Below are 11,589 nucleotides of genomic sequence, written 5' to 3'. Positions count from 1 at the left end.
CTCAACATAATAATAATACATGGTGGCCAGTTGCCTTACCACAGACTAATGTAGAAGTTATGCAATACAGCTAAGAAAGGAACATTAGGTTATTACTCATCTTTGAGAGAGGGTTGCTGAAAACAGGCTCAACTTGTTCATAATTTAAATGTGGACTATTTTGAATAAATGCAAACAGATCATCAGCAAGCTGCCGTTTAAGAAACTCAAAAGGCAACTTAAAGAATATAAAGGTAGTCATGTCTGTTTTCACGGCAGTTGTCCTATGAGTATGTGCAATTAAGTCCCACAAAAAAATGCCACTGCATTTCCTAAACTTTCTTTGTCTGGCCGGACGATAAGACCAAGGTCTTGCATGTTTTATCACTGAGAAACATCTGTGTTTACAACACCAGCAGGCACTCTACAAACAGGTAGCCGAGCACAGAGAGCATTGCAACTCTACTTTCCACTCATGCCAAAACCCATTCCGCAATTGTTTACTTCGTCCAGACACCCACGTTTCCTTCTCCTTTTGACCAGAAGAGAAGTAACTCACGAAAATTGTTGACAAAAAGCGTGTAGCGCGGACAGCAAGGAAAAACGCGCGTTTGACAAGTCTACTGTGTAATGGCCCGGTGCCTTCAATAACGCTTCGTAAATTCCAAATACATCTACTTGGTACGTATTAGCCCTATACAGTTTAATCCTTGAGACACCAAATTTATCCCACCAACACTCAGTTTACCCATTTTACATTTGACGTATACTATCGAGCCCACGCGTTTGTATTATATAATGGTGTATGATGATGTATTATGGTGTAGATCTTGCTTTGGTTTAGATAGTAGGCCTATTTGGTGTTTCTCAGCAAAAAAGGATACGTTAATATGTTTTCTGGAAATATATTAAAGTTCGCGTATACTTTGAATCGCTTTCTTGGATATGAAACAAAATTATGACTTTTCCCATGTTCGTTAAAACCGTAATTATAAAAAGTCGGACGGCCTTGAAGTATACTGTACTGGACATGCGCAGTCGGCCGCACGCGCTCAGGACAGGAGCGCCAACTTGACCGGGATTCTAAAGAGGGGAGGGGCAGTAGTAGATACTGCTGTAGTTTAAATTAATGTCAACCTGTCTCCTCGTTGGGAGAACAACCCAGCGCAGATAGCGAAAGTACGTGCTCAGCGTAACCTGCGAGCCACTCTACATATATTAACATGGCTCGGCGGCCAAGAAACAGGTAAACTCAAACAGACCTTTTACATTTGCATTCTCTTTAACTTTCTTTTTTCCTCTACTTGCGTGTTATATCTTAACGTAGTTACTGTTTTTCTTCTTACGTTAGCCCTCATTTCTGTAGTTTACGTTACGGCGAGTTGAGGGGTTGAGAGTGGTCTTGATGGAGGAGTTTATGTCTTTTTTCACCAGCTCTTTCCTTTTTTAAGCTCTTTTTGTGTTTGTGAACCGTTTAGTTTTCTTGGCCGTTGAAGCTGAGTAGTGGTGTGGGTGTTTCGCTCGCGCGCCCATGACAGGTGGTGGTCATCTGGCATGTGCGCTCCTCGCTCCTTGCGCTGCTGTCAGTGGTGAGAGAGAGAAAGGGGTCTCTCTCTCTGTCTCTGTCTTACACACACACACACACACACACGTTAGGCGGGTGGACAGGCGCGTGCCACGCTATGCACAAGACGGTGCGTGGACATTGGGTTTAATAGGAACCTATAATAAATACAAAATCAAACAATGTAGCATGGCGTCTGTCTAAACGCACTCAGAGACGTGTATTGCAACAAGCTATTTCATGTCCTAAATTTAGTTTATGAAGGTTTTGGAAATATTAATATTTTATTGCGCTTTGGTTTTTCCGGTGTCTAACAAATTGGATCTTATACACCAGTTTAACTGGCATAAAGGTCAGTTTAAACCTGCCCTGGTGAAACTTGCGTACACCCTGGATCTTGCCGCAGCATCTCTGAAAGCGAGGGGCGCTCACTGTTATTTTGGAAACTGCGCTTTCACAGCGTCCTCTATGAGCTTTTGTCTCGAGGAGAGGCTGCCTTTTTGTATTTCCCTTGTTTTGATACACGAATCGCCACAAATTGAAGCTTCACTCACTCTCACCAGCTTACCATGTTGTACACTTTCTTGATGGGCATCGATCGTAACCAGCTTTCCTTGAACTGCATCTGGTTACTTTCATTAAGCTTGCGTGGCAACTTTTTACTCGAGTTGTATCAATCGTAGTTTCAGTGCGGGTTATTGGTTTATTCTCATGGTTTTACACATATAACCTGAAGAAAGTTCACCCATCACAAACCACAATGCTGATTGAAATAAGGCCACTGATCATGATCACTGAGTATGTTGTAATCATTGTCTTTTGTTTGCTTGTTTGTGCATGGAAAGTTCTCTGCAATTGTTATTTCTTATTTGATGTCATTTTTTTTGTTTCTAAAAAGCATAAGCATGGTTTGATTGTTAAATTGGAAAAATTTGACAATTGACAAATTAGCATTTTATGCTGAACATAAAATGACTGCTGTACATCCATTACTGTACAGTTATTGTTGTTAATCAGGTAGTCACACATTTGGGTAAATGGACAAAAATAAGGAAGCTTATCCACTGTAAATATCCTCTTGTACAAGCACACACACACACACACACACACACACACACACACACAGTGGGGTTCCTGTTCACCTGTTGCTCTATGACACCAAAGTACCCTATCTAGCTTCCACGTTGTCCATGCTTTACATCCTGATTGGTTAACCAACTACTCGGTGTCTGTCTGTGTGTTTGTGTGTGTGTGTGTGTGTGTGTGTGTCCGTGCGTGCATGCATGGCTGTGCTGTACAATGCCACTGCAGGTCTGAACACGCCTGGGTCACAAAATTATGATCGCATGTGCCAATCCCAGTATCTGTGGAAACCAAAAACATTGGAACCTGTTCATCCATTCCTCCCTCCCTCCAACTTGCTGTTCTTCTCTCTCTCTCTCTCTCTCTCTCCCCTTGTGGGTGTCTTGGCTAAAAGCCTGCACCCAAACCTTCAAGAATGACTGGTTCTGTCTGTGTTGACACCTGATGAGTTGAGTGGGCTGAGTTCTTTATGCACTCTGTAAAGAGATGATTAGGGAGTAGTTTGGAAATAGACAGGTTCTTATTGTGCATACCTGTGTGTGTTACCTTCTATTATTTTGCACTATTCTTTTTCACACAGCCTCGACTAGTTTTTTTAAATTTCTCTCTCTCTGTGTTCTCTGCAGTGTTTACAGTAGTGAGGAGGATGAGGAGGAGACTGAAATGTATGAACATGATTATGATGGAACACTGGCCAAGGCAGGGAAACGCCACCTCGGCAAAACACGCTGGACACGAGAAGAGGTACACACATAGACACCTGTCTAAACAATTCAAAACCTGCTACATTTACCACAGCTCACATGTTAAATAGAAATTGCCTCAGGAGAGATCACTTCTTGGGAACCTTTCTTTTTATAATTGCCTGGTCTAACCACATTCAATCATATTAATTTAAATTGCTGGTGATGGTGTTCATAGCAATGGCATATATTATATGTCTGACAAACTGCAATATGTATCATCTTTTTCCAGGATGAGAAGCTAAAGAAACTCGTTGAGCTTCATGGATCAGAAGACTGGAAACTCATTGCAAGCTTACTAACTGTAAGTATTAGGTCTGTGCGTACACTGAAGGTCCTTATAGGTAACTTAGATCTGCTGATTTATATGCATATAACCTCCAGTAATATAAGGATGATTAGTAATCCCCTTGTTCTCTGACCTACCAGAATCGTACAGATGTGCAGTGCCAACACAGATGGCAGAAGGTTCTCAACCCAGAACTCATCAAAGGCCCATGGACCAAAGAGGAGGACCAGAGGGTAAGAAAACAGCCTTTTAGGATAATGAAATGAATGCACACAGGATTATTGTATTTGGTAGTTTTTTTGAAGTAACCTAGTTGGATACCACTCATAGGAAACAGGCAATCAAGTGTCATCCAGGGTAAAAGAAAAAAATTACCTTATGTTCCTGTGTGATTAAAGCAACTATTCTGTAGCAACTCATTGGCTGCTGTTGCACATTTTTAGTTTCCCAAAATGTTACCATTACTCAACAAGTAACATGCCTAGTCTCTTAAAACCTGTGAAGTATTTATTGTACTAGTCCAAAGGAGTAATATTTCCACCCAGATGCCACTGTAATGATTAGCAGAGTGGCTAACGTTCCACTGGAAACTCCCTCACTGCTCACCACCAGGTGTTCTCAATCACATCTACAAGTTGAAAGATACAGAAAGAGGGAAGGAGGGAGGAAAGGAGAAGCATTAAATGACACAATGTATATGTTTCTGAGATTTTTCTGGGTAACTAACGTGTTTTTTATTGTCATTTTCTCTCTCTTCCTGCTATATCCTATCTATTCTACCCCTCATATACCTGTGATCTTTTTACCTTGTTTTTTCTTACTCTGTACCCCTTCACTTCTCCCTCTCCTCCCTGTTATTGCTCCTTCCTTCCTCTTTCCTCATGCCCCTCTACTACCATTTACTTCTCTTCCCTTTCAACGCTCTTCCTCCTCCCCTCTCGTCTTTCCTCTTTCTCTCCCCCCACACACACAAACACACACCCACCCCAGGTGATTGAGCTGGTCCAGAAGTATGGAGCCAAGCGCTGGTCGGTGATCGCCAAGCACCTGAAGGGGCGTATCGGCAAGCAGTGCCGTGAGCGCTGGCACAACCACCTGAACCCAGAGGTGAAGAAGACATCATGGACTGAGGAGGAGGACCGCATCATCTACCAGGCACACGAGAAGCTGGGAAACCGCTGGGCCGAAATCGCTAAGCTGCTCCCTGGCAGGTAAGGCAGAGAATGAAGAAGAAACAAAGGTGGAAAAAGAGAAGCTAGATGAATCACTGAACCCTTGTTGGTTGGCTGTGCAATGTTGCGGTTGAGAGGATGAAATGGAGGGGAGGATAGTGAAGGAGGGATGAAAAGAGAAGAAACAAATGAGAAAAGGGATAAAGTGAGCACACAGAACATGAAAGAAGATGGAGGTGTGAATACAGAAAGTATTTCCTTTGTTTTGAAAGATAGGAACCCAGAATGACTGGGTGGAAAAAAGGTTAAAAGACAGGACAGTGTGGTCTTTATAGAGGAAGGCCTACAATGAAATGACAAAGACGAAGGGGACTAGAGAAAAAAGATACTGTAGGTTTGACATGATTGGAATTGCTCTCTACTGATAACCTTATCAATTTTGTGTCTGTGTAAGTGTGTGTGTGACTGAGACTGCGTCTATCTGTGGCAGCCTCTGTGTGCGCCTGTACTGATAGTGCTATCAAGTACCACCAGAGGTCCAAGATGTTTTCGCATTTTGCTTGCTTTGTTTTGTAATGAACAACCTGTAAGTAAATGTGTGTTATTCATGACATCCAGGACTGACAACGCTATAAAGAACCACTGGAACTCCACCATGAGGCGAAAGGTGGAACAGGAGGGCTATCTTCAGGCCACGTCGAAGAACAGCAACTCCTCACTCTCCATCAGCCATGGCTACGTCAAGACCAACAATCACATCATGGGTTTCCCCCACCACTCGCCCGGTCACACGCAGCTGCCTCCCTTGTCGCCACTCAACTACACCTACATCACCGACACACACCGAGTGAGTAGGCTTTAAACCAAAACTTGGGATGCTGGCAGGAAAAAAATAAAATGATTATTATTGTGTAGCTGCAGGTGATTCATTTATTTCATGTCGACATGTTTCTGATTGACTTAACAGATACCGTTTCCCATGGCCTTGCATTTGAACATCCTGAACATTCCCCAGCATGGAACCGCTGCTATACAGGTAAGAACAGCAAGTAAACGCAGAAATTGCTAACTATAGTGAGGCAACAGGAGGGATTGTAAGACAAGAAGATAAACAATTTCGAATTGTCGCTAAAGTCTGCCTCCTGCTCTCTTTTTCTCAGAGACACTATAGTGAGGAGGACCCTGAGAAGGAGCAGAGGGTGAAAGAGATCGAACTGCTGCTCATGTCAACAGAAGATGAGTTGAGAGGCCAGCCATCAGTACCAGTGAGTCACGCGCGTGTGTGTGTGTGTGTGTGTGTGTGTGTGTGTGTGTGTGGGGGGGTTAGCTTCGAAATGTAAAAGTGTGACAGCACAATTTATGTGCATGTGTATTTGACCCTGGCTGTAAGGACAGTGGTTGGATGTGTGTGTGTGTTTGCATCAATAAGGAGGAGGAAACATCTGGGGGGTCTGTTTCTGCAAAAGTGATGAAATAGGACCTTATCACCATTTTTGCGTGTGTGCATGACCCCTTGTGCAACCCTCTACACAACACTTCTGTCACTCTTTACATTAAAGTTCCCTTTCTTCTTCTCTTTTTCTCATTTGTTGATTTTTACACCTCTTCCCTTATTGTCAGGCTTGCATTTTCTCTTGTGCTTCTTTGACACTTTTTTACACTCACCCTACTTCACTCATATTTTCAGATGATTATTCTTTGACATTTATTTCTACTCCTCACTCCTTATATTCTTTTCTCCCCCAGATGAATTTGCCCTATCCAAGCTGGGCCAGCCAGAGATCTTTGACTGACAGCTCAGAGGGTATGGGAATGTTATTACCTCATCACCAGGCAGCCGCCCCTGCCCTGCCCCTCGACCAGAGCTGCCTACCTGAGGAGAGCGCCTCTGCAACACGTGCCCACAGCAATAACAGCCGAAACAATAACAACAACAACAGCCATCACAGCAGTCCAACGTTCTCAAATACTATTCCAGAGTTCATGGAATCTGTCATTGATTCAGTAAGTATCTGCCTTTAGTTGGGCTATATGTTACGACGACATTTTGTTCATTTTTGTGTGCCATGACCAACCGTGTCAAGATGAAAAAAGATAGCTTAGCAATTAGCAACATAGATTTTACCCAGTAGTGGGCCTTGACCCATATTTTCCCGCCCTTTTCCTAGAGCCTCTCCTCAGTGGATGAGGCCACTACCAGTGGGCTCTTGGATAGGAGCGTTCTCAGAACAGACAGGGTCTTGCCCAATCAGGGCTCAAGAACTGCTCACGGAGCATGGGCTGGTTTCATCTGCTCAACTCCCAAGCCTTCACCAGGCAGAAACCTACCCTTTTCACCCTCACAGGTAGTTAAAGTAGCCACGTGTGATCAGAATCCATCCAATCACTAACCTGCCACCTGATGATATCAACAACCAATCATTCAGAATTAGTGTTTCTGCTGTTGTTTTCCATCTTTTTGTTTTATTTCAATCATTTATCATATCTATAACCTGTCTTTTGAAGCCCCAGTGTGCTTTTCTACTTACCTCTCCATTTCTGTAGTTTTGAGCAAGTGTGCTCCCATGATCTGCCATAATGTTACTGCTTTAAAATAAACCTGTCTAGCTACTTTGATTAATTGGTTTTCTTCCTTTTCTTTCACAGTTTCTCAACCAGTCAATGAGCTCAGAACACTCCGACAACGACAGTTTACCAATGAGCTCGCCCGTGGACTCCAAGCCTCTGATCGACCACAGTGTCAGGCCCCAGAAAGAGAATGACATGTGAGTGGCTCTATCTTTTATCTTATATATTTTATTATGCAGTCATGCAGAATTGTGCTAAATGAGTCTTTACAAACAGTTGTCTTTCTTTCGCTCTCTCAGATTCAGAACTCCAAACATTCGTCGTTCGATCCTGGAGTCATCTCCTTGTACACCCACACCTTTCAGGTCAGCCCTGGCCTTGCAGGAGGCCAAGTATGGACCCCTTAAACTACTGGTGAGGAAGAGACTTCAAAAATATCTTGAATGTTGAATTTGTCATGTTAACTTCTGTTGTGCTTGCTATAGTGTCCTTGTGACTCATTGGAGGATTTGTGTCTTTTCCAGAATGCCCCTTTGGAGCAGCAGATGGTAGAGTCCATCAAGCAGGAGCCGATGGAGTGTGCCATTGAGCAGCCTCCTCTGAAGAAGATAAAACAAGAGGTACTTTCCACTCAACATAAGCACGTACACATATGCAAAAAAAGCAAATGTGAGACTGACATAAGAGGTTTTAGTTTTTATGCTGAGTGTGGGTAAATTATTAGTTTTTTTCAGTTTTGCTATGCACTCTTGATCAACTTGAAGAATACTTGGAAGTCACTTTAGTTAAGGAAGATTAGTAGCATTGTTTGGGGCTCCTGTGTGTAGCCAAGTTTGCATGACTCTTGATTATTATACACGTTACGTGACCATGATGTGTTTTGGGTCCTAGGTGGAGTCCCCTTGTGAGAGGAGTCCTTGTATGCAGTGGGAAGGACAAGACCTTCACACACAGCTCTTCTCCCCCAATGGCCCTGCTCAGGAAGTACCTGTAAGTTCACATTTGACCTAACAGTTCATGTTTACTCTTTACCTCAAATAACAATTTACCTCAGAAATATGGAAGACATCCCTCCCTCTACTTCCTGGGCTATTGTACTTTGAATACTGTTGTAGTATTTAATGACTTCTGTTGTTAAGATATGTTTTTTACATTTTCCTTCAGGACTTACTTACTAGCTCATTATTGAGTGAAGATGGACACAAAACCTACCACCTCCCTCGCAGAGGCATGGGCAGCCCACTACAGGTGTGTATAAGTTTGTATGTACTGTATGTATTTGTTGATTAAAGTTTAAAAAAGCAATACTAAAATTGTGGTGATTGCGTGTTAACAATAAAAACTCATCATCCTGTCTTTCTCTTGCCAACAACAGCTCAGTTCCTGGGAGCAGGTAACCTGTGGGAAAACAGAGGAGCACGTTTTGGCCTCGGAGCAGAGCCACAAGTACATCAACACTTACCCTACGAGGACACTGGTCATGTAGACAGAGACACATGTTGATCTGGAAACATCAACAATCCCTGCGCTGGACGCAATGCTGCAGGTTACATATTTGTTGTGGTACAACAGTTGGGAGAGGCTCTATGCCATTGGTGTTTTTACACTCACACTTGTTGGATTTCAACCAACCAAAGACTATACATTTTTTGTTTTTAAAATCTTTTATATAGAATTTGCTTTTGGTTTTTAGAAATGTATGTCCTATTACTTCTGGTCTTGTCACTGTATTATCAGTGTTGTATTATAAATGGGAAACGGTGGCTATATAATTTGCATTGGGCTGTATTATTAATTCAGAATTTTGATATTAATATAAAGAACAAGTTGATTAATTTATTTCTTTTGCTTTAATGATGACATTGTTGTAGTTGTTTTTTAACAATTGGCCAATGGAGCAGTGTTGTAAGTTAAGTATTTAAGCCCTATTAGCATTATCATAAATCCAAATGCATATTAATTAATTCAAAACTGACCTCTGTATTTCAGTCATGAAACTTGTCTGTATCTTTTTGTTTTTTTGTCTCTTTTTACAGGCTTCAATGGGTCTACTGAGAATTTCAAGTGTTTGGTCTGTGCCACCTCATGTAAACACTTAACTACTGAACAAGAACAGCTACATCTGTTCTTACATCATTATTCAACTATGAATTAGCATGTTTTACACAACAGAAGGGGCCAGCCTTATTAGTATTACCCGGTTATCACATTAGCACCTTTATTTCATAAAAATTTAGTTTTCATTTCAACTTTGAATTTATTTCTGGCCTTCATAGTATCCTGTATGGGGAAACATTCAATGAACAAACATTATTTAAGTATACAAAATTTAAGAATATATATATATATATATATATATATAGTATATTTATATTTAAAAATCTTAATTGAGCTTCTATGTTTGAAATCATTGAGCTTCACCGAGTAAGAGTAAGAGACCAAGCTGTCCGTGAATTTTCTACTCTCCATAAAAAGCAAGAGTACTAAACACTGATATTTTATATTATGCTACAAAAGCCCAATTTAAACTTTTGTATGTTTGTTGTTTTTCAAGATTTCTTTGAATAGTTTTGTATTGTTTTGTACTGCATATTCAATCAGCATTTTGTTTTCTTACTAAGACTGCAGTAGCCCATGTCAAACACTTAGCAGACAATCTTTTTATACGTTTGCATTATACGTTTTATACGTATGCCTTGTTTTTATACTAGCTTCTGAGCAAAAATGATTTTTTAAAAGCATTTATACATGCCAAGTTTTCATGTTTTTATACTTTTATATACTGCCTAGTAAATAAAGTGTGTTGTTTTTTTACAGCCTTGTGTTCAGTGTCATTTTGGAAATATTATTTTAAAGAACAACATATTAATATATGTATTAAGTTAAAGATGTGATAGTGATAGCAATTCAAAAGCAGTTCCTCAAAGACAATACACAACATTTCCATATATTTAAGCTGCAAATATGCTTTTATTAGTCATAACTTTAGTACAAATAGCCTGCAGTGGTTAAAGTTACAAGTCTTAATAGCATTGTGAAGCCACACCATTGTCTAGAGTAATTCCTCTGTTTCAAGTGAATGAACTGTTGTCTCTTGGGTGTCTCCAAAGTGTAACCTATCTCTAGTATTCAAATTTTTGTGAGAACTGTAGTATTCAAATCCCCCACACACACACACACACACACAATCCTGCAGATACAAAGGTTTGTTGTCATAAAGTTGTTCAGAGCATATCATAAAACTTTGCCTCCCTCTGCCAATTTAAGTGATTGTAGAGTTTCCCAGCCAGCGAAGGTAATAAGCAAATGTACTCAAACGTTGCCTCTTTTTCTGTGGATAAGGGTGACCACTCATGTGCATGCTCCATAAATACAAAGAGAAAGTCTACTCTGGTGAAGAAACTGGCCCTCAACTCCTTTACACAGAGCTTGAGACTTACATCAGACACAGATGTAAGCACATGTGAAAATGACTGTATAAAACACCATACTCCTCATTGTTCTCCAAAAACACACATTTGCACACATGTATGAGCTCCACATTTAGTCTCTTGAGGAGACGTTTTCCTGTGAGGCCATGAAAGTAAAGGGGCCCAGACTCAGACCAGGAGCTATATTTACACCCCCCCCCTCCCTCCCTCCAGACACCTGCACCCCCACCTCACCCTGATCCACCACAGTGCCCTCAAATATAGATTCCCATCTCAAGTATAGTCTCGGAGGGATACATAAACAGATATGACATTCATTATGACAGGCACAGCTAACAGGAACTGTGATAGATAAGGTAGGGCCAAATAGAAATAGTTTCCTCGGGGGTGCATGCATGCTTACTGCAGCTTTAAGTGACCAATATATATTCATATTTGTATATTTAAAAGAACATGTTGTGGTTTTAACTATTGTAACAATAATGGTGTAAACAGACAGAAAAAAGATGATAGTAAGGGGTAGATTAGGGTTGTTCGCATGCAGAAGATTGGGTTTGAAATTCCATGTCAGCAATTGTAGTGTGTGTGGTTTTCTGTGTGTGTGTGGTTTTCTGTATGTGTGTGTGTGTGTGTGTGTGTGTGTGTACATGTGGGTGGGGGTGTCTTGTGGAAAGAGGCCAGAGCAAGAAGCAGACTTTCACATTGGGAATTTCACCATCTTCTACTACACCCAAATGAAAAAAAAACAACAAAAACCCAA

The 11,589-nt window shown here is 41.1% G+C and overlaps 1 protein-coding gene across 3 annotated transcripts; it reads left to right on the top strand.

The window, feature by feature from the left end:
* Positions 1-1,069: 1,069 nt before the first annotated feature.
* myb (v-myb avian myeloblastosis viral oncogene homolog) lies at positions 1,070-10,214 on the top strand. 3 transcript variants are annotated; one of them, XR_006374815.1, is made up of 17 exons: positions 1,070-1,225; positions 3,253-3,370; positions 3,602-3,673; positions 3,799-3,891; positions 4,649-4,869; positions 5,449-5,677; positions 5,798-5,866; positions 5,991-6,095; positions 6,577-6,834; positions 6,999-7,175; positions 7,477-7,595; positions 7,698-7,812; positions 7,923-8,018; positions 8,290-8,388; positions 8,563-8,646; positions 8,774-8,944; positions 9,435-10,214. XR_006374815.1 is itself a non-coding variant. In XM_044168047.1 (16 exons), the coding sequence occupies exons 1-16, from the start codon at positions 1,203-1,205 to the stop codon at positions 8,882-8,884; spliced, it is 1,989 nt and encodes a 662-aa protein (XP_044023982.1). In that variant the 5' UTR covers positions 1,070-1,202; the 3' UTR covers positions 8,885-10,214. The 3 variants fall into 3 exon arrangements, 2 of the variants coding, with proteins under 2 accessions (XP_044023982.1, XP_044023984.1); XM_044168047.1 differs by having other exon boundaries at positions 8,774-10,214; XM_044168049.1 differs by lacking the exon at positions 6,999-7,175 and having other exon boundaries at positions 8,774-10,214.
* The last annotated feature ends 1,375 nt before the right edge of the window (positions 10,215-11,589 follow it).

Source organism: Siniperca chuatsi, linkage group LG16 (assembly GCF_020085105.1).
Source record: "Siniperca chuatsi isolate FFG_IHB_CAS linkage group LG16, ASM2008510v1, whole genome shotgun sequence".
NCBI lineage: Eukaryota > Metazoa > Chordata > Actinopteri > Centrarchiformes > Sinipercidae > Siniperca > Siniperca chuatsi.
Note: the sequence above shows the minus strand (reverse complement) of the source record. Positions and strands in the feature narration are given on the sequence as shown.

What these genes read in the sequence shown, in the direction of transcription:
- myb (XM_044168047.1), top strand. Translation starts at nt 1,203, where the DNA reads ATGGCTCGGCGGCCAAGAAACAG. An exon ending in CCAAAGAGGAGGACCAGAGG is followed by an intron (nt 3,892 to 4,648) that starts GTAAGAAAACAG and finishes CACCCACCCCAG; the next exon opens with GTGATTGAGCTGGTCCAGAA. An exon ending in TACCCTTTTCACCCTCACAG is followed by an intron (nt 7,176 to 7,476) that starts GTAGTTAAAGTA and finishes TTTCTTTCACAG; the next exon opens with TTTCTCAACCAGTCAATGAG.